The sequence below is a fragment of the Triturus cristatus genome, chromosome 10 (assembly GCF_964204655.1).
Source record: "Triturus cristatus chromosome 10, aTriCri1.1, whole genome shotgun sequence".
In the NCBI taxonomy this organism is placed as follows: domain Eukaryota; kingdom Metazoa; phylum Chordata; class Amphibia; order Caudata; family Salamandridae; genus Triturus; species Triturus cristatus.
In genome coordinates, this window is record NC_140593.1 from 124,109,128 (window position 1) to 124,136,202 (window position 27,075).

Genomic DNA, 27,075 nt, shown 5'->3' on the forward strand with positions numbered 1-27,075 from the left:
ATGGGTTGATGAAAAATAAAATGGTAATAAATTACCTTATTACCACTTTATTTTTCATATCTTGGACTTTCATGAGGGCATTTTTGTTGGTGGGGCAACCCTCCTCTGCTCTAATGGAGCAGCCGCCCCTCTCAGTCACATAAGCGGTTGCTATTGTTATCAGGAGATGTGTAGGAATGCTGTGTGGTGGGACATTTGTGGATCCCCGCAGCTTCCATAATCATGATCTGCTGTCGCATTTGTTTTGCGGTGTAATATCAGTTCGCTATACAGCTTGGGACTTGTGGGAAACATTTCCCTTGCATGTCGACTTTGATTTTGGAAAATAAAACATTTCTAGTGTTTTTACCAGAAGCATTTTCTTTTGGAGTATTAATGATGACCTGTTGAAGTCCACCGCACAGTGAAAGTAGTGTGATGGATGCAAACGGGTCGTCGTCTGCCCTAAAGCAGTTAAAACCAACCAAATCCATGCAGCCTGATGTCCTGACCAACAAGAATTGACAACAAGCTGCAGAGATATGATGGCCACATTGCACTAATTTCTTTGTTCCATGAATGTAGGGGAGTTCTCCAGATTCAGGAGCACCCCAGGATGGTAGGCTTCAGGGGCTACAGAACAGTGAAAAGCACTGAGGTCAAAGAAACGTGGCAATGCTGCTCATGGCCACGAATAGCCAAGAGAAAGTTTTAGTTGCCATACATGATTTATATAGGAGAGCTAGAAAGAGAATAAACAATATTGAGACATACAAAGAAGATAGAAGTGAAGATAGAGAGAAGTTCTAGAAAAGAAGAGAAAATTAAGAGAAAGGAGAGTAAATAGAAAAATCAAAAGAGAGCATGAGAGCAGGAATGGAAAGATAGATGCAACAGCAAATCGAAATGGATAGTGGGGAAATGGTTGGAAGAGGAAGCTGGGACAGAGATTAGGAGTGAATAGAGAAAGTAGGAGAGAGCCTTAACAAGCAATTTTAGAGCTAGGTACATGTTGAGAAATAGTGATTGGTGTTTTCCAGTGGAATTTATAGCCTATGTTTTGGCCAATACAACTGTTCCAATGAAATTTCGAATCAACATTTTGCACTTTATTATCTAAAAGGGGTCTTAGTGTAAGATCCAAAAATCACCTTGCATAGTGGTCTTTAAAATCCCAATAAGGTCCAACCTTTGTTACTTCATCCACATTGCTTTTTGCAAATCGCTTAACAATGGAACTTGTAATTTGTGAATATATGCTCTTGGTGAGAACTGCTGAAATCTTCTCTTTTAATGCATTTCAGCCATGTCTACATTTTCTGGCATAGTCGCTGGAGAGTATAACCCCTTGCTGAGAAGTTAAAGTTCTATTAAGGAAGTGACTTTGCTTTCTAGTGAGCATTTAAATACGGCAGTCTCCTAACTGTTTTCACAACATGAGCTCGACTTTCATCTGCACCTGTAGTAAAGCAGAATAATCCCTCTGCATGGAGATATTTTCTATTTCTAATACACATGGCAGGCTAACGTGCTTTCTATATTCACCCCTCAGAAATGACCATGGCTATCCAAGCATTGTTAGCCACATAGAGGTACCACCTTGAGGATTCTATGCAAGGAGTTTACTACATGTGAAAGTGTAGAACATTTCCATCATTCCAGCAATGGAGGACTCTGCATCATCCAAATGGGAGATATTATGCAAGATGTTGCAGTGTCCTAGTTGCAAACTGTGAAACCACCACTCAGAACATTAAAGACAATGCTGCTGCTAGTGTCCCTAGCCAGGCCACAGTCCTCTAACTGACTCATTCCAGGATCTCACAACCATCTATACTTTACCATGCCTACCTGTCTTGCTGGTTGATTTCTTTTTTCTTAAAAATATTTTTATTAAACTTTTATCTTTTCAAGCACAGCTGCATCACGAAATAAATGTACAAAAAATCATCTGAGATATATACATGATAATATGAGGGAAACACAGAAATTATACCAAAACATCAAAATGAACATTTTCAGCTATGAAGTTAGCATCCCTATTGATCATACAGAATGGGATTAATTCCCCAATATATGAAAAGTAAAACATAAATTAATCATTACTGCTTCTCCTTCCAACTAAAAATGGGTTCCCATATATGCTTTCCAAGTGCTCTCCCCCTTTTACCCTTCCTCGCATAGATCCCCTTCTCAATATTATACGCGGAGAGCAACCTAGCAAGCCATTGTTGAAAGGTTGGTGGCACTTTATCCAACCATGCCGATGCAATACAAATACGTAGAACCGACATGGCCATAAATAGAAAATATTGCGATGGACATTGCTTATCTTCACTATTTATCCCTAGTATTATTATAGATGGTGTAAGAGAGATCTTAATTCCTAGAGTGCTATCAAGAAAGGATTCTATAGCACTCTGCAAAACCTGTAGCTGAGGGCAGGATGCAAAAATGTTAACTATTTCAGCCTCTGAACTATCACATCGCGGACATCTAGTACCCGTTGTTCCTCCCCATTGGGCTATCCTTGCAGGTGTATAATACAAGGAGTACATTGTTTTATACTGCTGGGCTTGAAGCCCTACAGAACATAAAATAGTCTGGCCTAATTCTAATGAATCTTGAAAACAGTCTTGGTCTATCCCAAGTTTGTCTGCCCACTTGCTCCCATATTTTCCAAGATCATCCTTTTTCAGCGCAGACAGCTCGGCATAGAACCTTCGTATGGTGCCATTTATACCGCCCTCAATAACATCCATTATTTTGTTTTTACCAAAGTCAGAGGGCCTGCCCGTTTTGTTTCCTAAGAAACTCCGAATTTGTAGATACTTAAAAAAATTCCTTTTGTCAATACCATAAATAAACTGCATTTCGGAGAACTGAGAAAGTCCATCCGGCCCCAACAAATCACCCAATTTCCTGACTCCACGCCATCCCCATTCTACCATTAATGTGTCTGCAAAAATTTCACGCCAGGAGGGGTTGATTCCTACATAACTGAGTATAAGCGTTCAACCTGCCAAGTCCGCTTTTTTTCCGAAACGACGTCCACACCTTATAAGCAGCCATCAAGGTCTTAAACCTGGTTCTTTTAAAATAACTAGGGTCAGTATATTTTAGGAAGCAGTTCTCCTCCCCGCCAATCAGTATAGAATACGTATCTATAGATCCTAACTTAACCTGCGGATCATTTGCATCACCCCTAACAGACCACGTGTATACTGAAAGGCTGCCGCCCAGTAATACATTTTAAAATCAGGGACAGCCAAACCTCCCCTTGCCCTAGGTAAAGACATAAAACGTAAAGCCCGCCTGGTTTTCCCATGTGCCCAAATAGATCTGTTGACCAAGTGCTCCAGTGCCGTAAACCATTTGGCCTCGAATTCAAGTCGGATCGCCCTAAAAAGATAGAGAAACTTGGGCAAAAGGATAATTTTTACTACATTACAACACCCTACTAGGGAGAGATGAAGAATATGCATTCTATCCAGATTGTTTTTAGCTTTAGATATTATAGGTTCGATGTTCCTGTCCACAGTCTTATCCAGATCCACCGAGATGTTGATCCCTAGATAGACAGCGGAATCAACAACCCATATATCGTTGCACACAGCCCCCTCATTCTTGATTATCTGGGTCTTGGGCCCATTTAACGCATATCCTGACACCCTACCAAAAGCAAGAGCTTCTGACTCCACTACCACTATGGCATTTGCAGGTAATGGGGTCACTAGAGCAACGTCGTCTGCGTATGCCAAGGTTTTATATTCTAAGCCGTGAACCTTTATAGGGGGAGTCCCACCATTTGCTTCCAGCCTACGAATTAATGGATCGATATATATCGCAAATAGTAGCGGTGAGCATGGGCAACCCTGACGTGTGCCGCGCTTAATTTGCAAGAGCGTCGTATATCCTCCATTAACTCTAAGTCGGGCTGTGGGAGCTTTGTACAGAGCCTGGATTGCATTAATGAATCCCCCCCAATACCACACCACTTCAAAGCCGTCCAGAGGTAGTCCCAGGAGACCTGATCAAATTCCTTTTCGGCATCCAACCGCATGACCGCCTGAAACTTTAACGGCATCGAAGAGAGTGATAACCCTGCGGACATGCAGCATAGTACCTCTCCCAGGGATAAAACCATGCTGAGTGGGACTAACCAATTTACCTATGACCTTACAAAGCCTTGTAGAAGATTTTTGCATCAGAGTTTATTAAAGTTATTGGTCTATAAGACCCTGGTTCTATAGGTGGTTTACCTTTTTTTAAAAATGACTACTATATTAGTGCCTGCCCAGGAACCTGGAACGGAAATTCCCGCCTGAACCTGCTGTACTGTTTCAATCAAATCGGAGCCGATTACCTCCAGGAAGACTTTATAAAATTCAATGGGAATATGATCAGGGCCCGCAGCTTTGCCCGAGGGGAGACTATTCATAGCCGTAAAGATCTCTTCGGGAGCCAAAGGTGCTTCCAGTGCCTCCCTAACTCCCTCGGTGAGTAATGATGCAGAGAAGTCCCTAAGTTACCCTTGGATTTCCAGGAGGTCTTTCGGCTGTTCTTCATTATACAAAGTAGCATAAAATTGCCTAAAAACCTAAAAAAATAATCAAGCCTAACACAAACCTTATGTGGAGCGGAGTAGTAAGTGCTGTCAAGATCATTGGGCTTCAGACATGCCCATGCATCTATTAAAGAATTATTCCGAGCCAGGTTAGAAATTGCGCAAAACGTTCTTTTCTTACGACCCACATATCAGTCCCCTGCTTCCGTACACAACCCCCCATCCCATTTATATTAAAATCCTCGCAGAGGATAAGAGGTAGAGGCCATGAGGCTAACTCTAGATCTAAAAATTCAAATATATCCGGGTCGTCCTCAGTAGATACATAGACTGAACACAGAGTAACCGTTTCGCCATTTATCATACATTCCACCAGGACACATCTGCCCCACTGATCTTCCATCTTTCTCTTAACTATGACATCATTTCTCCTAGAAAGTATAGCAACCCCTCTGGTTTTGGCGCCCTGCTTAGTATATGCAACCAAATGAAACCCCAACTGCTCCATTAAGTACCCCCTTGTCCCCTCTATACGCGTCTCTTGCAGGCATACGAAATCCAACTGCATCGCTCTTAAGGTTGCTGAAAACCCGTTGTCTTTTGAGATGGTCGTTCATCCCACATACATTAACTGAAGCAATTCGTATACTCATTAGAACATATCAATTAGCTGTCCCAACCAGTTATCCTCTAAATCAGTAATTAGATTCCTTATGTTCCCTCTTTCTTTATTTTAATCAGTTTGCTACACCTCCTGTGTCCACCCACAAATCTCAGACGCCGTGCTGTGCTGTACCCTGTGCCCCCTCGAACTTCCCCCGAACCCCACCCACCCCTCAGAACCCTCCCATGCAAGCCCCCCCTCCGCCCTTACGGGCAAATAGGTCAGCAATTACCTATGTGTGACAGCTTGGATCCGTAGCTAAGTCGCAAACCCCCCCCCCCCCTATGTGCCCACCCTTTGTGCCCCCCCTTAATGTCCCATGCCAAATTCCTAATTAACAACAATACACGGCGGGACCCCACCATTACCTACCCTTCTGCTCCTTTAGCTCAGCCAAATATACTTGAGCGTTAATTTCTGAAAAAAACATTCAAACTTGCCCCTTAACTATTACTTTAAGCCGTGCTGGATAATTTTTATCCCCCGTACCCTCCCCAACAATATCCAGCTCAGAGCCCAAGACATTTTCATTCGTATTATTCCTACTTCCCAAACTACTGAGTCCAGCGCCTCCTACCTCCACCTCGAGGCTCTGTGTGCCCTGTGCTCGAGGCCTGCATGTTCCATCGGTGTTCTCTCCGCTCGGCTCCCCATGTCTATCTGGAGGCCCAGCTTCAGACTGCAACATTGTAGCGGTGTGCAGCAGGGCTTCAGGGTTTACCGCATTAGCTCTGGAGGGCTCCGCTGAAATCGCAGAGAAGGACTCGATCAAGGTAGGCTGTCGCAGATTGTTTTCCCTAGATTTATTGCCGCCGTCCTGCCCAGTCTTAGTAATTTTCCGAGTTGCGCCGCCAGTTGTAATGTCCTTGTTGCCGCCATTGATAGCACTGCTGCCGCTGCAAACACCGCTGCCAGTATCCTCAGAGTCATCTGGTTTATTAGAGACCACTCTGCGAGGTTGCCCAGTACCTCGCGCGGGCATAGCCGGTGCCAGTACATCCTTCTGTGCGTCTTTAGCATCATTAGCCTCCTTCTGTTTGGCTGCTCTTGGCGCCATTCTGCAGTCAGCACTCCTCCAGCGGTAGAGTGACCTTAGTACACGGCCAAACCTGCGGACTACAAATACCGCCAATGGAGTCACCTCTCGTGCCCAGCACCGCAACAATTCGTGCTCCATCACCCAACCAGGCAGTCGTTTCAGGAGAAAGGAGGTAACCAGCATCCTTACATCCCCGCTTACATCAAAGGAGGGGGGGAGAGTACTGCGACTTTTTGCTACAGCCGGTCAGCGGCCAGCTTGCCTCTTGCTGGTTGATTTCTAACGAAGGTCTCCTTTTGTATAACACTTTTCGCACAACCTGCCTGTAACTATGAGGAGAGTATACCAATGTTGGAGTCTGCTTCAAGTCCATGCAGTCTTGATTGGTGCTTTTGATGAAATGTAATTGAACTATACATCTTTTGTCACAACCTTACAGTGAAATTCATTGTGGAACCTTCCCAACTTCCCCTGGAAAATGACATTTAAATTCCATTACATTTTCAACCTTGTTGCATCCCTTAAATGTTTAAGACACACTGTTTCCCCCTAATTTCTCAACTTCCTGTAAGGTCATTTTAAATTAGTGGCGAGTCACATTAAATCTTCACTTATTAAATTGGTTAGAATTAGGAAACTCCATGCTTTATGAGTCACATGAAGTTTCCTAGAAAGGTTTATCCTTTTGGGCCTTCCGGGCGTGATGATTTGCAGAGGCAAAATGTGGATACAATCCTTCAGCAAAACATTTTGAGTGTGGAGGCTGGACATTCACCACCTGAATAAAAAGGTGTGGGATGGAGGGTTCTAAGCTGAGGCCATCTTGTTTTTTACAAAACAAAGAACCTGATAAGCTTTAAATCGCATAAAGCTCACACACTTTAGAAAATCCACAGAGTTGTAAGTCAGCCTACTTTACATTCTTCTACTTTAAATCACATCTAATTGATAGGATTTAAAGTGGGATTGTGAAAAGTTGATTGAGTGTGCTTTAACATGTGCCTTAGAAAATCCACACATTCCTTCACATAGAATCACACAGTGTGCACCTTAATATAGAAACCAGAATACCAATGGCACAGAATATCAAGGACAGAATATTGAATCCAAAATATTGACAGGTAAGTATAGTATGTCTATACCTTACTTGACATATATATACCTAGGTAATATATATACCATCAAGATATGTAGATGTGGGCTTAGGAGTAGTAAATCTATACTTCCCTACAGGCACTTACCTTTAAATATTCTGTCTTTGATTGATTTTCTTGAATGCAGATATTCAAGGGGTCGTTATTTAGTAGTGCAACCAGTATTTATTATAGAATGCACATAGAGCATACCTTTAATGTTTGGACATAGCTGGGGCCAGGCCCCCCTAAAAATATCCTTTTGGCTTCGGGCCTGGTTGTGCCACATACAGAATCTCTCCTGCTTTTAAGCACTTAACAATGGATGATACTATTAGCTTACTGATTTGCTGTTTTACATATTGACAAGATTGTTCTCAGTTTGTCACTACTTCTGCTGAACACGTAACCAGAAGACTACAATGTGCAGTTTACACAGTGATAAGAAGTGCCATGCATTCAATATTCATCGTCAAAGATTACATTGAGGAAAAGCCTCTTCATACCTTAAAGTAGTTTCCATTCTTTGGGCTTGCTCCAGTTCCTCCTCAGGGTCCTTAAATCCAGTGAACGAATAGTATGTCTTGTCCCATTTAATGGGCCTGTAGAATGCATTTGTTGCTCCCTGGTGAGATTGTGGATCCACATTACCACTGAAGCCTTTCATATGCTCTGTGGGTAAACTGCAAGATTTGAGAATATCCAGAACTGCACTGAGAAGGTCTCTAGTGTGCAAGGTAAAACATACGGCTCGAAACCCTGTGAAAAACAAACAACCCCATGTCATGTACTGTAAAATGAAAATGATATCTTTAATGCATCCCTCAGTGGCTGGAAATGAAACACACATGCTTTTAATATGAATAATTAAAGTGCTTAACAACAGGCCTGAAATTACAACATTTATTTTTTGGCTCTCTATAATATTCAAACACATCCCACCAATGATGCCTTTTGCTGGACCCTGTATTTTGCAGGCTTTAGACATCTGTGCACTTTACCCCTGCTAACCAGTAGTAAAGTGCCTGTGCTCTTCTTCTCAACATGATGAAATTGGCATACTCTTAATTGGTAAATTTAACATACACCTAGTATTTGGTACAAAATGTACCCACGATATTTCTTAGAGAAGAATGTTCATTTAACCTGTGGATTTCCTAAATGCCCTAAGACAACTCAAGTTCTACACTAGAACAATGATGACTGTAAGGAGGAGGGATGTGCAGTTGTGCAGCTGCAAATCCACACACCTGATCCGCTGAGGTTCAGTTTATACATTAAAGATAATGGGGTAACCCAGTAACCCTCAGAACCTGGGTGTATATGTGAAACAAAAACAATGGTTCTGTTGGGAGTCACATAACCTTTGTTTATAAAGTACTTAATACATGTAATCAATGTTTCAATGATCATTCAATGAAGGGGATAAAAGCACACACATATCAGACGTTGCTTGCTCAACTTGTCCACGCAACCCCACAACTAGAATAAGGAATATTATATCCTGTTGTGGTCTATGTATTTTATGTTGGACTTCCTTTGTAAAACCGCGTCCATCTTTGTAAATATGTGTTATATGTGTTAATCTGTGTTAAGCACAATGTTACTAAGCACAATCAGTCACTAATTGTTTCACGGTCCATATGTTTTATTTTTGGACAGCCCTGTAAATATTACTTTGATCTACACAAAGAGTAAAAAGGAATTCATTTTCAGAATCTCTTGTATTGATATGTGTGTGCTTTTGTCCCCTTCATTGAATGATCATTGAAACATTGATTACATGTATTAAGTACTTTATAAACAAAGGTTACATGACTGCCAACAGAGCCATTGTTTTTGTTTCACGAGGTTCAGTTTATAGGCAAGAAGGTTTAAGGTTTGGTTTGAGGCGGAAATACATTTTGGAAGGAAGTTAACTATTACTACCATAGGTAAATACTCCACTACCAGAAGATTACGATAGGGAAAAGCACCTCCTAATTGTTTTAGGAAGTGGCAATGTCTGAGGCTTGCACAATCAAGGCGGCAAGATACTCAGCGTAAATAACTGCATTTCGAGCTTAAATGGGCAACACTGGAGTCGCCAATATAAAATGTATGAATAACTTGTGAACAATGAGAACCATTAACTTAGTAAATAGAATTGGACAACTAAGCTGAAATGAATGCACAGTCTATGCAAGTAGCCGGAAAATGTAAAGATTAAAATCTTAACATGTCTGGGTCTAAGACAGATGCACTAACAGCTGGTGTTTCTCATGGACTGTCTTCGTATTCTGTTGCGGTTCGCTTGAAACAAAAGGAGAAAGGTTGGGGATGGAGAGAGCTGCTGCATGTGTGACAAATCTAAAGCAAAGCTGTCGCCCTCTCATGGGCAGGTCGTCAAGTTCCACCTAAGAAATTTGAGATAACGCCCGAGACTCCTGCAAACAAACGGCTGCCATTGCCAGCGTCCCGCGAGTACTGTGTGGGGAGCAGCCACAGTGAAACCGCATGGCACGCTGCTAATACATAGAACCGGCCGCCATTGCTGGTGTCATGCGAGTGCTGGAGGGTAGCCACAGTGATAGCGCGCATGGCGCGCTGCTAATACATTGAGTGGCCACCATTGTGGGCGTCCTGCGAGTGCTGTGCGGTGGGGGCAACCACAGTGAAAGCGTGCATGGCGCACTGCTAATACATAGAAGCATCTGCTATTGCTGGCGTCCGACAAGTGCTGTGTGGGGGCAGCCACAGTGAAATCGCTGCTAATTCATAGAAGCGGCCGCCATTGCTGGCGTATCGCGACTCCTGTGTACATTAATTAAGTAAATAGTTCTCCAAACTGCTGATGAAAGCTCCCAAGTTAGCACACATGTAAAAGGGCCAGTCCTCATGGGAGGTAACAACAGAAGACAGGCAGGTACTAAGGAGGGACTAATAAGTCTATCAATAAATCAGAAGCCATCATTTACAAAGGACAATGACACAAGCCAATGAAAAATATGGGAGGGGAGTGGGCAGGGCTTCATATCATACCTGAGTACAGCATGCTTCGCAGAGCAGCACATGCGCTGCCCAGGCTCGACCTAAAAAAGGGTACGAGGCATTCCAGAATGCGATAAGTAAAAAATCCTCTCCAGGGATGAAGCTGAGAAAAGGCAGTAAGGTCGGTGGCACAGGACAGTGGTGGGATCTGAACCAATGCCTTATAGGGGCCTTTGATACGCAACGCACCACTGGGCTATAGCCTAACAAGGAAACAAAAGATCAGTGGCAGGAAGCCTTCTTGCCAATGCATAGTGAGAGGAAAACGATAAGAAGTGCCACAGCACTAATAAAGAACCTAAGTAGGAACACTGTCTTAAGCCAGAGCTGAAAATCTACCCAGGCCAAGGATCATGCTACTCGTTCCACTGCTTCAGCTAAGGATTGAAGAATAACCTTATATGGGTGGAGGGTGATGGACGCTGGTGCAAGACAGAAGTCACATGCACTATGTTTTCTGAGGCAGATAAACTGAGTTTAAGTATTAAGGGATCGCAGTGCAACAAAATGTCAAACAGAGCCAAAACTGAGTTTAAGTATTAAGGGATCGGAGTGCAACAAAATGTCAAACAGAGCCTCACTATAAGAAAGCACCGGCCCTACCCCCATTGGCCTTGATGGCAAGTAAGGGATCTGTCGTCATTTCCACAGAAGGAAGTGTCATATTCAAAATGACAGAAACTCATCTGAGCATCTCCACCAGGGAGGAGCTCACCGCTGTAGCCAAACCGGGAGGGGACAGGAGGCCCGAGGCTGTGGAGGACTCCAAACCACGAGCTTCACCCAACTCATTCAAGCAGCTAGTCTCCATAGCAGATTGGACTGTGTCAGAGATGGGGTGGTGAAACTCTAAATCCTCACCATCACCTCCATAATTGTATTCCTCAGAAAATAAATGGCAGGAGGGCTATAGAAAGCCGAAGAAAAGAGGCAGCGATGGGTGGCTCCACCAGCACTGCATCCAACGCCGTTCGGAACCGAAGAAGTGATGTCTTGGCATCGGAGAGGGGAAGTGGTGTGGCATCGAGCGGCACAGATGGCACAGTCGTCAGAGTCGGAGTACCAGACCCAGGCGCCGAAAGTGGTAACCCTAAAGGGCTGAGCACCGGCGTTGAAACAGATTTGGAATCTGAAGCAGTTACTGAAGCAGAGGCCGAACCCGCTGGCGTAAACACAATCACGGCTTTGTGCACCTTCATGGGGCCTGAGGGCGCACCAGGGGAAGGTGAAGACCCCAAGATACTCTGAAGAGAAATTTAGTATTCTCTCATCTGGGTCAGAGTCGCACTGGCTCCAGGGTAGGTTGGAAGGTGCAGGGTTGACCCGTGCACCAACTCTTCAACTGAAGATCGGGAACAGGCTTTATGTGGCGAAGTCGGGGGTGCAGCGACTTCCATCACCTGCGTCTTGACTTTCCATAGAATGTTGATGGCAACGGCTCCCGGATCGGGCCCGCCGGTGGTCCGTGGAGGGCCAAATGGGACTGAGGTCGACGAGAAGAGTGAGGAGACTGCAACATTCGTACCGCTAGGAGCTTTATTAGACATTCCGTCAGCGCCTTTGGGCGAAGTTGGCACCAAGTCGCAGACTACGAAGTCATGGTGCTTCCCCAGGCACCACATATAAACAGAGTGAGGGTCCGTGGCAGACATTTGTCATCAATGTGATGATTCTCCGTGCACACTCTATTTATCCCTTTTTCAATTCGTCAAACTTTATTGTGGTGCTGCTCCTAACAGTGCATTTGAATTAAACGAAAATGATCAGGTCAGGCGTACCAGTTCCCGGTGGATGTGCGCACTTTTTCAATGAAACAGAGTTCCTTATCCAAATTCACAATGAATTTTATATGCAATGAATAAGGCTTATATCCATACTTGTGCGTAATTAAATCATATTTTTATTTTCTTCTTTGCTTAAAACAGCGAAAATCCATCAATAATTCATCATGTGTTTCACAACCCAATGCATTTTGGGTGTACCTGGACCCTTCTTCAGGGGTCTAAAAAGCAAATCAAATAAAACAAGAGTCTAATCAGACCGATATTCTAAGTGTTATGCAAACTACAATTTCATGATATACATACATAACATACCATACAAATAACCTGATTATACATTGCATACATTTTCGTGAAAATACACAGACCTCTAAATAAAGAAAACATAATTAAACATTACTGCGACTTCAGAAACTATACTTGAGTTTGACGCTCACAAGTAGTCAAAAAATCAAAGTACTTGAGAAATGTTCATCAATATACTAAATCGAGAAATCTATTGTGGTTGAATGACTGTGTACTTCCTACATACCCCTTAATACTATCATTGATATGTTTACTTCAAATATAGTAATTACTTTTTAACTCCGATCGAATTACCAATAAAACTGACCAACTGCAAAGAATCTTCAAAAAGTAGTAGTATGTATGTGCGTCTGAGTGAGACTCGCACCGCTCGTAACGGCTCCCATAAACAAGGCTGCAAACGTGATTCAAATTGAAGACCCTTACTGCCTCTGCCTTTTTTCGTGTAGCGGAGTGAAACTTATTCGTCACATTATTTATAGACTACTGTTAATGTCCATGATGGCTCCAAATATAACAATAAATGTCGCAACTACGCGATTCATGTTTAACAGTGCGTACTAACAAAACTTACTTCGAGAAACGGGACTGAAGATTCCCCGTCTCAGCGTTAACTCCGGCTGTCTCTAGGTAGTGAGGCTGAGTTAGAATAAATGCGTGCTTCCTCATAAGACGATCAACGTGAGCGTGCTCACGTGATTAATCGGCGTGACTTATTTAAAGGGGACTAGACTGTGTAGTGCAATGTAAAGTTCACAGTATTGAGTAAACAAAAATATCAAAACATTTTGAAAAACAGATGTAAAACTAGCTAAGTAGGGAAACTGAATATTTCATGTGCATTGTCACTTAACATGGATTATGCAAGGCACAATATCATTTATAGAAAACACGATAATTCAATACGGTCATTCATCCCATTTGGATACATGGAATTCAATTTCTTTATCCAAAAAAACTCTGATCTGAGTAATTGTTTGTGAGGGTCCATGTCTGGAAGAATTTTCAAAGTTTCCAAGACAGTGAATCTCAATTGTGCAATGTTATGTCCTGATTCAAGCCAATGCATGGCTACAGAAGATTTTTCATTCTTTAACCTTATGTTACTGTTATGTTCTGTTATCCTTATTTTAATCTTTCTCTCTGTAATATCAACATAAATTTTTCCGCATTGGCATTTTATAGCATATACCTCATTCATGGTGTCACATGTGCTTGAATGTCTTAAAGGTATTTTCGTAACACTGGAATATTGGACTGATTAGACTCTTGTTTTATTTGATTTGCTTTTTAGACCCCTGAAGAAGGATCCAGGTAGACCCGAAATGCATTGGGTTGTGAAACACATGATGAATTATTGATGGATTTTCGCTGTTTAAAGCAAAGAAGAAAATAAAAATATGATTTAATTACGCACAAGTATGGATATAAGCCTTATTCATTGCATATAAAATTCATTGTGAATTTGGATAAGGAACTCTATGCTTCATTGAAAAAGTGTGCACATCCACCGGGAACTGGTACGCCTGCCCTGATCATTTCAGACATTTGTCATCCACAGGACCTACAAAGCTTGAATCCTGAAGACATGAAAAGTTGTATAAAGGCACACTATTCCGTTCGACGAAATCGTCAAGGTAGGCCAAAAAACAGCCTGAGGAACCGCTTATCAGAACCACGTTCCAAGCACAAAAAAGAAGAACTGGCATCAGTGCATCAGGGGAGGGCTTATATGGACTCCATCGATGTCACTACGAAGTTGCTCTATGCCATCTACTGACACGCACAGGTATTGCTGTAAAACATTTTCAGATGCAGTCTGGCCCCTGGGGAGAATTCTAAGATAAGGAATCTGCAGCTATATGTCTCGATCAGATAGCCTAATACTATATCTCGGAACAGGACTAATCGAAAACAATTCTTAAACAACTATTTTTAATCGTTTTTAAAAACCCAATTAGTGAAGTCGGATTTTATTAAATAACAATAATAAATATTAAGGAGAGGAACCTTTGGGGGCGTGGCCAAGCCGCGAGCTGAGATGGCCGCGCGGCGTTGAAGCTCCGCCATCGACCCGGCGCAAAAGCTGATTTCCTCGCCCTCCTGATGCGGGCGCGGGACGCCCGACACCGCCGCTGATCCTCCTGCGGCCCCGGAGCGCGCCGAGATGCAGACCGGACCGCTCGTATCGCTGGGGCGTCCGGCGAAGACCACATCGCCCTGAGGCCCAAGATGGCGGGCTGACTCGGGGATTGGGGATGCGAGTGCGTGGACGGCGGCCGGCCGAGAGACAGGTACCCGGGGGGGGGGGGGGTGGAGGGGGGGGGCATTGAGCACCGTGGTGCGGACTGGCGGGGGTCTGCTGCTCTCCCTGTGCCGTTGCGGGCCAGAGGGCGACCGGGCGCTCGGCTCTTGCCCTGCGCGCCGGGCGCGGCCTCGCTCGTTGTCTCCTCCCTGGGGCCCCGGGCTAATTCGGTCGGGGAGCCTGGGAGGGGTGGCGGGACGGCCTGTTAGCGGTGGGGGGGGGGGCGGTTGGGGCTCTGCGCTGGGCCTGGCGCCCGGGCTGTCTCTGCCTCTGTCCTTGGGCCCTCTCTGGGTGTGCCATGTGTTCTGCGGCCGGGTCGGGCTGTCCTCCCTTGCCCCTTCCGGCAGCGCCGAGTCGCGACTGCTGAGTACATCGCGCTGGTTCCCCCGGTGCTCCTTCGGGACCCTGCTGGCTGCATATAGTGGTGGCCCTGGCCTGCTGCACAGCGGAGTCGAGACCTGTCCGGTGCCCGGTGGGCACTGCAACGCCCGTGGACCGGAGCTGCTTGGCTGAGGATTAGCCTGCTCTGCTGGACTGACGCTACATCGTACCTGTGCCACCCTTGATCTACACACAGCTGGCTGGTGGCCGTCTGGCGGTGGGGGGCATGGGTCGCAAAGACCCAAAGCAGAAAATGTTGCCGTTTGAGAAACTATCTGAGCAGCCTGCGGAGAGCCGCCCTGACATGCCGGACCCTGCTGGTGGCGTGTCCGGTGGCCCGACGGCCCGTGCCCCATCCTCGGACTGGCTTCAGGAGATGCGTGCCGGCTTCAGGGCCCTGGATGGTCGCTTTGATGCCCTGGATAAGACTCTGGAGACTATGGGGACCAAGATCCAGGCACACGACAAGCGTTTGGGGGAGGCTGAGGCCCGGATCTCTGCAGTGGAGGATAGATCGGTGCAGGAGACCAAAAGGGTGGACAGACTGGAGCGCATATTGAAAGAAGTGGCCAGCAAAAACGAGGACTTGGAATCGCGCAGTCGGCGCAACAACGTGCGAATCATTGGGGTTCCGGAATCCACGGCCACGGGCAGGCTTGACGTTTTTGTGGAACAACTGTTGGCGGACATCTTTGGGAGAGAATCCTTCACTCCGGGCTTCGTGGGGCCAAAACCTAACCCGGGGCTTCCGCCTCGCCCGCTTATTGCCCGTATTATGAACTTCTGAGACCGCGACACTGCCTTGCGGCTAGCCAGAGAGAAGGGTGTGATTACCTGGCAGGGCTCGAGACTCTCACTCTACCCAGATTTCACCGCCGTGGTCCAGGAGGCCAGGCGTAAGTATGCTGGGGTGAAGGCTGCGCTCCGGAATTTAGGCCTCAAATATGGCATGCTCTACCCGGCCCGGCTGCGGGTCGAGATCGATGGCCGAGCTCGGCTCTTTGACAATCCCACTGAGGTGCAGGACTTCTGCCGAAACTACAAGCCGCGCAGAGGCCCGGCGGGGGGGGATGAGGACGGACGGTCTCCCCCTCGTAGTGGGTCTGCGGGCAGCCAGGACCTGTTTTCGACCTCCGGTGTCGGCTGAGACGGCGCCCGTAACCTAACTTTGTTCTATTGGACTCTTGCTATCTGGGGACGTATGAACATTTGGAGTATACTTGTACTGCAGCGCTGGGTTGATTGCGGATCGTTGTCACCCCCCTTTGGTTGAAACCGTTGGGATCACTTTTGGTTGTGATGCTCTGCCTCTTTCTGTTTGGTTGCACTTGGTATTACTGTTTAGAGCTATGTTTTTTTCTTCTAGGTTTGGGACTGCCTCACGTTTGCGTGATTTGGCTGGGTGGGGGGAGGGGGGTAGGGGTAGGCAATTTTGATCCTTCTGATATGGCTGTGTGTGAGCGGACTTTATTGATACACGGAGACATTACGTCTTTCTTGCTCCCATCACCTGCAGACTGGCATCAATGGCCCATATAGGTTTGAATGAAGCTCCTCTCAATCTATCGTTAATGATTTGGAATGTCCGGGGCCTAAACAACCAGCGTAAATGCAAACAGATACTGCACTACTTAAATCGGCACCGGGTTGACATCGCTTTTCTTCAAGAGACTCACTTACACGCCTTGATGAACGCTCGCTTTGCAGCTTCCTGGGGCGCTCACCGATACTTTGCCAATTTCAGTAATTATGCTAGAGGCACCGCGGTGCTGATCCATAGGAGAGTCCCGTTTCACTGCCAGACGTTTCTGGGAGACAGGGAGGGACGCTACTGCATTGTGAAAGGGGTGTGGATGGGTCATGTGGTCACTCTTGTCTGTGTGTATGCTCCTAACACTGATTCCCCGGACTTTTTCCATGCGCTTGCTGCCCAGCTGGCAACCCTTGCGCCGGCTGGTATCCAGCTTGGCGGCGACTTAAACCTGTTACTGGATGTGGGGCTGGATAGCACTTCTGGGGCCGCAGATTCTAAGCCTAGGGCAAGGCGCGCGTTCCTGGACCTCTGCCGTCGGTTCTCGCTGACTGATATATGGCGCAGGCGCAATCCGAGCACTACTCATTACACACACTTCTCTGGGCAACACAACACTTGGACCAGGATTGACTACTGGCTCCTCTCCCCGGGCCTGTCCCCTTGGTTCCGCGTGTTGAGGACGTTCCCGAGAACATACTCGGACCATTCTCCGGTATCACTGGGTTTAGACGTTCCTCGGCCTGAGGGTTTTGAGCGGCAGTGGCGTTTCCCCGGGAGGGCGCTTTTAGACGACCTCTTTGTACATGAGGTTGGGTTCAAGGCCTATATCAGAGGGGCTTGCATAGCTAAACATGCTGGGGTCCTGAAGGCATTGCGCACAACAATCACACAATTGGAGACACAGCTAGACGCGATAGACACTGAGGCACAGCGGGCGCCCTCTGACGAGGTGTTTACCAGGCGCCTACGCCTGCTGTCCGACTTCCGTGAGGCCGCGGACAGGGAGATCCTCTATCTGGGGAAATACCATGTTGCTCGTAGGTACGGGGAGGGGGATCGGCCGGGGCGCACGCTAGCGCAGGCTCTGAGACCGCCGTACAGTAAGTCCCTGATAGCCGAGGTGAGGGGCATGGATGGTGCGCTCCGCACGACGCCCGCTGAGATCCGGGACGAATTCCTGGCCTACTACACTGATCTATACACCACCAAGTTGGGGGACTCCTCAGCCGCTCGTGAGGCCTACCTATCGGAAATCGCTCTTGTGTTCCTGGATAGGGGCATGCAGGAGTTCATGGCAGAGCCCATAACGGTGGCAGAAGTGCGAGGGGCGATCAAAGTGCTTCGGGGCTCTTCAGCCCCGGGCCTCGATGGCTTCTCCGGGGATTTTTACAGGGCCTTTTCTGATCTGCTGGCGCCCAAGCTCATAGAGGTTTATGCGGAGGCTTTGGAGCGCGGCTCCCTCCCGTCTACTCTTGGTGAGGCAGTCATAGTGCTGCTCCCGAAACCGAATAAGGACCCGTCGTTGTGTGGATCGTACAGGCCCCTCTCCCTCTTAAACACCGACTATAAGATCTTGGCCAAAATAGTGGCCAACAGGCTTTCCCAACTGATGGAATTCATTATATCGCCCGCACAATCTGGCTTTGTCCCCCGTCGCTCGACGTCACTGAATTTGCGAATGCTCTTCACTGTTCTGCACAGAATTAACCCGACCACACCTGCTGCGGCGATCCTCCTCGACACCGAAAAAACGTTTGACTCCTTAGAATGGAACGCATGGGCATGCCGGCGAACTTCCTAGCTACTACTAGACTCCTCTATAGTCGCCCTACGGCCCGTTTGCGTATCAACGGCACGCTATCTCGCCCATTCTCGCTCACGCGTGGTACACGGCAGGGTTGTCCGCTTTCACCGCTCTTGTTCATTTTGGCTATGGACCCCCTGATCCGGCATTTCCAGGAGCGGCACCTTCACAGGGGTCTCCAGTTTCGGACGGGCCCCTTGCTTGCCTCTCTCTATGCGGATGACACAATACTGTATGTTAGAGTGCCGCAGGCCAACCTTGCCCCCTTGATCCGTGAGATCCTTCGTTTCAGTAGCCACTCAGGACTGGGCATAAACTGGCATAAGTCCATCATCTTCCCGTTGACTAGCGGCACCTCCCCATGGCAGTGTGAGTTCCCGTTGGAATGGTGCTCTGACTCGGTACGTTACTTGGGCATACAAATACATTTGAGCACGGACGAAATTATCCGCCTCAATTATGGCCGCGCGATTGCGAAGCTGGAAACGCAGGTGGATGGGTGGCTGCTGCTCCCGCTCTCTATGTCAGCCAGGATAGCCATTCTCAAAATGGTAGTGCTCCCCAAATTTTTGTATCTTTTTAATAACATCCCTGTTCCTCTTACCCGGGCCTTCTTTTCCACCCTGCGGTCCCTCCTGATTAGACTGGTCTGGGGCGGGAAGCACCCCCGGATCCGCTGGACGACTCTTACACTCCCACAGGATAGAGGTGGCCTTGGAGTGCCTGATCTATATTTATACTACCTTGTCGCTCAATGTGCACATGCCTATGCCTGGTATCATCCTGACGCTCGGATCCCATTCCTTCGCCCAGAGGCGGACTTTGTTCTCCCGGGTCGCTTGTCTGCGGTGTTGCCCAAAGGTGTCCCCAGAAACCCTGTGGATATTCAAACGGTATCCACTACCAGCTGGGCTTGGAACAGACTTTCTCGCTACTTAGCTCACCCTCTGCTATATTCTTCTTCTCTCCAGATACCCAACCCTGGGTTACTACCGGGCACAGGTGAGGCACTGGTGCAGCGAACGTTAACCAAATTTAACCTCACCAGGATTGGGGATTTATACCCGGGAGGGCACATTTTCTCGGCATCGGAGGAGGCGCGATTCAGTGAGGCTACGTTCATGGACCGGTTCGTTCTTCGCCGGCTCTATTGCGCAGCGAGAGCGGAAATTAAGGGATTCCCCCTTGAGCCGGCTTCCTTGGAACCCCTCACCACCCTGATTGATAACGATACGGGGGCCCATATTGTTTCTAAGCTGTACAAGGCATGTGCAGCTCGGGTCCCATGTGCGGATGACCGGGTGCGGGAGGAGTGGGGGACAGACTTGGGTAGGCCTATCACGGACGAACAATGGACGGCATGCTGCAAAGTCACCAACACGGTATCACTGAACAGTCGTCATAAACTCCTACACTATAAATTCCTGCGCCGTTGGTATATGACCCCTGATAGACTCCATTCCATTGATCCCGCGCGGCCACACACATGCTGGAAATGCTCTACACCACATGCTGATTTTGCACACATGTCCTGGACGTGTCCGAGACTGCAGTCGTTCTGGACACAGGTTTACAAGATCCTGGAAGAGATGCTAGGGCTTACAATGGTTCCCGCTCCTGAGGTCGCATTGTTGGGTTATATGGTAAATTTCCCTAAGAATGTCCGTAGACTGGCCTCTCTGGGGCTACTACTTGCCAAGCGGGAGATTGCCAGGCACTGGGGGGGTAAATCGGCTCCCACGGCCAGGACATGGCTTACTGCCATGGCTTTCTGTAGCACGAATAGCGAGATCTACTCTAGTCTCCTCCCCACAGTGGCGCGACCTAGGGACATCTGGGGCCCTTATAGAACATATATTGCAGGCTTGCCTGGCTCACCCCCGCCATCCTCGAGTTCCGGAATAGTTCCCACGGGAGTGGGGTAGGTTGTGCTGCACCAACGTTACGCGGGTGGAGTGGTCATGTGATGGTTAGGACACAGGGGTATTCGGTGCCTGGGGTCAGGTGATGTTGACTGCATGGATTTTGACCATGACCGAGGTGTGATCAGGGGAGGGGGGTTGCTTTGGAACCCTAGGGATGGATCCTTGGTCAGAGATTCCCCTGTTTCAGGTCGGACAGATGTTGATGATGGATTGGTAAATGGGGTCCTGATGTCTGATGCATTGTTGATGTGGTATTGTTTATCTAAGAACCGGAAATGTCACAGTGTTGCTCCTTACTTGCTATCTGTTGTACACACAGCCGCAATCTTTGTATTGTTTGCTTTTTCAAATTTAAATAAAGCTTTAAAAAAAAAAAAAAAAAAAAAAAGAAGGAGAGGAACCTTTTAGAAGGTTACCTTTTCCCTGCCTGAAGTTTCTGCAGGCTAAATTTGCACTTGCTCTCCTACTTCTGCCAGCCAGTAATTAGCATTTGAATAGGTGTCAACTGCTTCCCAGAAGCAAACAATAGGCTGACCTGAATGGGCAGAGATGACTCCTCTGACCCTGAGGGAAGATGAAGGGTAAAACAGGGAGTATCCTTTTTGACATTCAGTGTCAAATCCGGTACAAATGTTAAATGCTGCTTTTAGAGGTCCGCTGGGTTTACATATAACACGGGGGTGCACTTGAAAGAAAGGGAAACAGGATGCCATTACAATTCTGGTCTACTCAATGTCTGGTTGTTGGAAAAACATGGTTTGTTCTACCAGATGTCTGTCTCTGAGTTTATTAGGGATACAGTGAGTGCTCCAAACTAGATTTACGTGTTAGATGTAGGGGAACACTAGGATTAACATAGTACACCCCCGCACACTACCCACAGCCCTCAGAGCCCAAGTTTAGTATGGCTGACGACCTTTGGCATCTTAAAAATGCTTGCTGAACTGGCTCAGCAAAATATTTCCATAGGACCATAATTTTAAAATAGCAGCATAGGAGTTCGAGCCATCATTCACTAGGGAAAAAAAGTATATTTTATTTATCTAGAGTACCTCAAAAATCAGAGTCACGAAGCTTCTGTCCCCTCGTTCTCCTGGAAGAAATAACCACTGAGACCCACAAAACATATCAGAGAGATCCAACAGTGCTGAAGGAAAACAATGTATTGATGGGTGGACTGCTTGAACTAATCTCACCCCTGTAATTACTCTGGGCTGCAATCATATGCATCTGTATTGGTCCACCGTGCAAAATCAGACAGGAACAAGTCATTAAAAATCAGCCCTGGCCCTGCTCTAATAGGAAGGCTCCAACCCAAAATGCCACATTCGGTCCCCTTTAAACCGGAACACAAATATCCCATACCAGTTTCAGCCAATTTGTGGATAGTCAGTGGGTTGCTGCACAAGTTGTATGGCAAGTTGGAAATGAAGCTTACTTCTGGGCATACCCACTGCCTCTAGGGTGTTGCACTGATGAAAACAAACAATCAATTAATGGAATGCTTTAATTAATCTCAACTAATAGTAATTACTCCAGTCCATCATATGTTTTGCCCATGGTGCCATCTCAGACAGGAACAAGCAAAATGAAATCAGGCTTGGTCGTGGTGTAAGAGGAGCAGTCCAGCCTGACCTGCCAAGTCAGCCACACTCTGAACAGGAACACAAGCTAGCCCAGAATGGTTTCAGTCTATCTGGGCTTTGTTAGTAGAGTGGGGATGAGTTATATGGCACAGCGAGCCTGGGACCCACATCTTGGCATACCTGATGCACAAAGCTTCAAGCTCTTACAGTACACTAGGTCCATCATTTACGCTCCAGACTGTCAGAACGCCATGTCTCCAGTGCTGAGATTTGATTTGAAATCCTAATTCCTTCTGGGTGTTGCCGTTGTGGATAGATTCTATTGATGCAATTGGACTAATATATGCTCTAACAGTGATCTGATTGCAGATTGATTAATGCAATGGACTATATCTCAATGCTCATTCAATCTGTACTAAGTAAGCTGCAGGTGCTGCAGAATGCAGCAGCTTGTCTTTTGTTTAAAATTCCCAAACATCAGTATGTATCTGGCTTCGTTAAAGAATTGCACTGACTTCCGATCCAGCCGACAATTGTCTTTAAAGCACTTTTCATGATATTTAAAGCATTATATGGTCAAGGACCAGCCTATCTTAAGAATAGTTTCAACTGATCTACCCCATGCAGGTCCTTCCGTTCAGCCTCTACCAAAGTGGTGAATGTATCTAGGTTTCATCGTATATCCTGGGGTAGCAGGAGCTTTGTGGTGGGAGCGGCTAAGGCCTGGAATATGCTTCTCTGGACATTAAAATCATGCCCAATCTTTTAGCTTTTCATAAGCCCTTGAAAATGTGGGTTTTCTTGTCTTAATATCTCCTTACAGTGTGGAGCATCTTTTTCCTTTTGGTAGGCATCCAGCTAGCGCCAAGACGCCCTTTGGGTATTCGAGGGCTTTATAAAAACCATAACATAACATCTGTAACAGAAAAATGAAGTCTGGAAATGTGGCTCCTGACAACAGAGGTAAATGGTAAGTTTAGACAACATTGGTGGAATACTGAAGGCTGTAGAGTTCCAGACCAAGATCAAAATAAACCTCAGTGCACATTGAAAAGAAAAATTAAGTCACCTGGTGAGCCAACAGTATCCTGAACCACTACTGACGTCTGATCTGTCTCTCGAACATAGAAGGTGAGTGGAGTTGGTTTGTGGGTCCTATGTCCTGGCTTCTGCAAGTTTTCCAAATAGCCATTCAATCTCTTTAGGGAATTTTCATTGACTTCCTTGGATACAAACAGATAAATCTGATTAATGTAAAGACCACATCTACAGCAGTTTAATATTTGAAAGCCTCAAAAAATCCTGCCAGATGATGTTTTTGTGCCTTGGCTTAATTATAAAAAGAAAACTGCAAGTATACATATTAGGTTTAGTACCTGAAGCAGTGCATGTAGAACTATGTCTGTGATCCATTCCAATTCTGTCGGCCCACCTAATATTTAAATTTGATCTGTGGCTTCCTCTTAACTAGCCACCTAGTAATCTTTAGAACCAGGATGGAGGCTCAGTAGAGGATACGTAAAGAAATACTTTGTGAAATTCTCCCACTAACCTGTGTGCACATTTGTATTGCCAAAGAACAAGTGGATCTATTCATAAATAAAAAGCCTAGGCTGGTCCTATCAAAGCAAAAGCTTGAGAGGACCTTAAGGGCACACGGCAGAGAGCCAAAGACACAGACTTTGATTATGCAACTGAATTCTGGTGGAGTTGTGCTAAAGAACTAGAGAAGAGCACATCTAGATTCACTCCACAGAAGTTGCAAAAGAGACAGGTATTCTATGAACAACCCTACACCCCAAATCTAAGTAGGGAGAAATACATGGATTAGTCTATTTGTGGGAGTTTTATTTGTATGGAACTAGAAAAGAGAGCTTAAGTGATCCTTTGGATCCATTGAGAGTAGTTTGTTGGATCTGTTGAAGAGGGGGGTATACGATGATTTCAGAAACTCTTGTGGTCAGTGGTGCAGTCAAGGGTTACCTGGAGATAGTTTGATAGGCGGACACATATCACAGAGGGAAAACAAATGCTGGATCTGGTGTTATGGAAACACAGAGGTTTAATAAAAGATTGTGACAGAGACAATGGTTGATATGTTAAATTAGAGGATCTATAGAAATATTGGGGGGTTCACTAGCCACATGAAATTGATTTGTTTTGCTTATTTAACTCAGGACATAATCAAACACTTTGACCATATTTGGTTGAGATAAAAACAAACAATATAATACTTCAATAATAAGTTGGTTTGAAATAAGCAATGTGAACGTAAAGTGTCATTCACATCTAAATTAGATATAGCCTTATCCAGTGGAGGACAGACACATACATGCACATATAAAAATTGATATAAGCACAGTCCAATACATACCACAACATACACATAATTTACATTGATATGTGAACTATTTCCAAGAAGTTTAATGTGATGAACAAAAAGCCACAAAATCAAAGAAAAACTAATTATCATATGCATTGCTTCCATTCAGACACCGTTACAACATGTCATGGAGCATGCTCCCTGGTAAATGCTGCACATTCTTGAACGATTGGTGCTACATAATGTTTTACTGAATCGCAACACACCAGTAAGGAACCGGTACTGGCAAAGCTATTATGCGTGAACATATTCTTCCGGGTAGAAGAAAGAATGCAGATGCCTGAAGTCACCAAACCCTGTGCATTGGAGCAGAAGGGATGGATGTATTAAAAGCATATTCACACAGTAAGTGTTTAGTATGAAACTGGCATTCCTTTCCACCAGTTGTTTTAACATTTGAGAAATATATACAGTTTTAATGCTTGTTTTACACCTGATCATTAAGTTGATGCTGTTCTAAGCTTTTGATTGGATTGGAGTTATTGAAGCCTGAGTGAGAGGTCTTACTTGAAGATGTGCAGACTCATAGAGGGGCGCAAGCCACTGAAAGATGGCCGCCAGCGGGGTCGCGTGGTATAAAGATCATTAATGTCACCCTACAGATGCCGCATTCATGGCAGCCTCCTTATTTCTCCACAAAGGGGGGCAGCAAATGCGCCATGCTGCAGTTGGTGCCTTTGCTACCCCTCTTTGTGGAGAATTAGAGATAGCAGCTGCTGAGAACAGAAATGTCTCCATGGAAGCCACAAATTCTGCCCTTTTTGTGAGGGACAAAGCACTTTAGCCTATGGTGCCAATAATATTTGCATATTTCGTGATTGCGCGTTTCTTCAGTTCTGTGTAGATCGTCAAAACTGCTGGGCATTCTCAAACATCCTGCTGTAAGGTTGAAAACATCAATAAAAAAAATAAACCAGCACTCTAAGGTGAAATGTTGGGTAGGATGAAATTCCAGTGTTTTAACTTTGGGATACTTGTACACCATATTTTAATTATAATTGCATTTATATAGCGCTTACTACCCCTGACGATGCGTCAAAGTGCTTTTCGATGAGTAGTACACTACTCTGGAACCAAAAAAGGATTAGTGATGAATTAGTATAGGGAAATATGAAATGTATCTGATCGGTGTGAGTCTGTTGGTTCGATTGAAAAGGATAGTGGAAGGATAGAAGAGGTAAGGGTCTAGAAAGTGTTTATTTGGAGATCGTAGCAGTAGGAGGAGGTGTGGGATGGGTAAAGGAGAGATGGAGGGGGAAGAGTCTCTAGAAGTGGATTAGCTCAAAAGATGAGGTATCGGATGAGTCTGGGAGGAAACATGAAGGAAGGCTTGTTTGAGATATATACATGTATATATAAATAGCAAAGCAGGGGGTACTGCCGAAACGTGTAACAGCAAGCAGTGAATATATTAATGCTAAAACCTTAACTGAGTCTGCAGTGTTGGTGTCCGGGTTTTTTAAGGAGAACTGGTGATTGATATATATATACATATCCTACTGGCGGTCGCCAGTAGGTAGTTATAGTTAAGGCCAAGTTTCCAAATGAAAAGTGTCTTTTGATTTTCCTATAATTTTGGCGCCGTTTGACGAATCTTCCCGAAATTTTCAAAATCAATGGCCCACTCACTTCAGCTATTGTGTTGAAAGTTTCTGGGTGATCCATCAAGCGGGGGCCTAAAAAAAGGTGGGGTCCCAAAACACGTTTTCTTCATGTTAATTTCAGTAGGAAACTTTAGACACTGCTACAGCCCAAACTGCTGAACGGAATTATTCCAAATTTGGCAAAAATTTAGCTCTTGGTTCAGAAAGCACTCTTTCTGTTAAATGGTCTAAATCCGGTTAGTAGAAACATTTCTCAGATATACAAATGTGGCTGCGGAGGATATGAGAACCCTCCCGATCTCGAGCCTGTGATCTGAGTGGCTGCCAACACTTCAAGTGTTGGCAGCCATCCTGTGACCCACTCACAAGAAAAAAGTTTTAAAATATTAAAAAACAAGACAAGGGGGCAGGGTAAAAACACCCTGACCCCCTAGGCCTGCTCAGGGGGTCCCACAGGGACGCCCCAGGGCCAACAAAAAGCATTTATTTAAAAAGAAATCTGCTGTAGTCGCGGTAGATCCACGAATCAAATGAAATATAAAAAAAACGAAGCGCGGGTTCTCGCATTTCATTGAATTAAGCTCCCAGGTGGGCCAAGTCCCGGGGGCCATCGAAATAATAATGCGGGGGATGCTCGGGCACGGGGCTGCAAGGGCCCGCCACCTCCTCAAGGCTAAATACAGTGTGAAATGCAGAAGGGCAACGTGGAACCCCCGCAGCCCCGTGGACCGCCACCTCCCCGGGGCTCAATACAGTGTAAAATGCGGGGGGCAGCAGCCCCAGGACCACCATCTCCCCATCTAATTACAGTGTTAAATGCGAGGGGTCGCGCTGTGCCCCCGTAGCCCCGGGGTCCGCCATCTCCCTGGGGCTCTGGTTACAATAATGTGCGGGGGCTCCAGCCCCTCCATGCAGCCCCAAGGACTGTCACCTTCCCCAGGGCTATGTTTAGAAATAATGTGTGGGGGCTACAGCCCCCTCACACCGCCCCGGGGATCACCACCTCCCCAGGGCTATTTCAAGGATGGAAGGGGGGCTGCGCGGCCCCCCTTCT

The 27,075-nt window shown here is 46.0% G+C and overlaps 1 protein-coding gene across 4 annotated transcripts in view; it reads right to left on the reverse strand.

The window, feature by feature from the left end:
* The window catches only part of TCAIM (T cell activation inhibitor, mitochondrial), a 448,473-nt gene that overhangs the window by 319,321 nt on the left and 102,077 nt on the right, over positions 1-27,075 (reverse strand). For all 4 annotated transcript variants that reach the window (XM_085630590.1, XM_085630589.1, XM_085630591.1 and 1 more), the window contains 2 exons: positions 23,104-23,257; positions 7,889-8,141 (listed from right to left, as the gene is read on the reverse strand). In XM_085630590.1, coding sequence (XP_085486716.1) covers positions 7,889-8,141; positions 23,104-23,257 — 407 coding nt within the window. The remainder of the gene's footprint in view (positions 1-7,888; positions 8,142-23,103; positions 23,258-27,075) is intronic.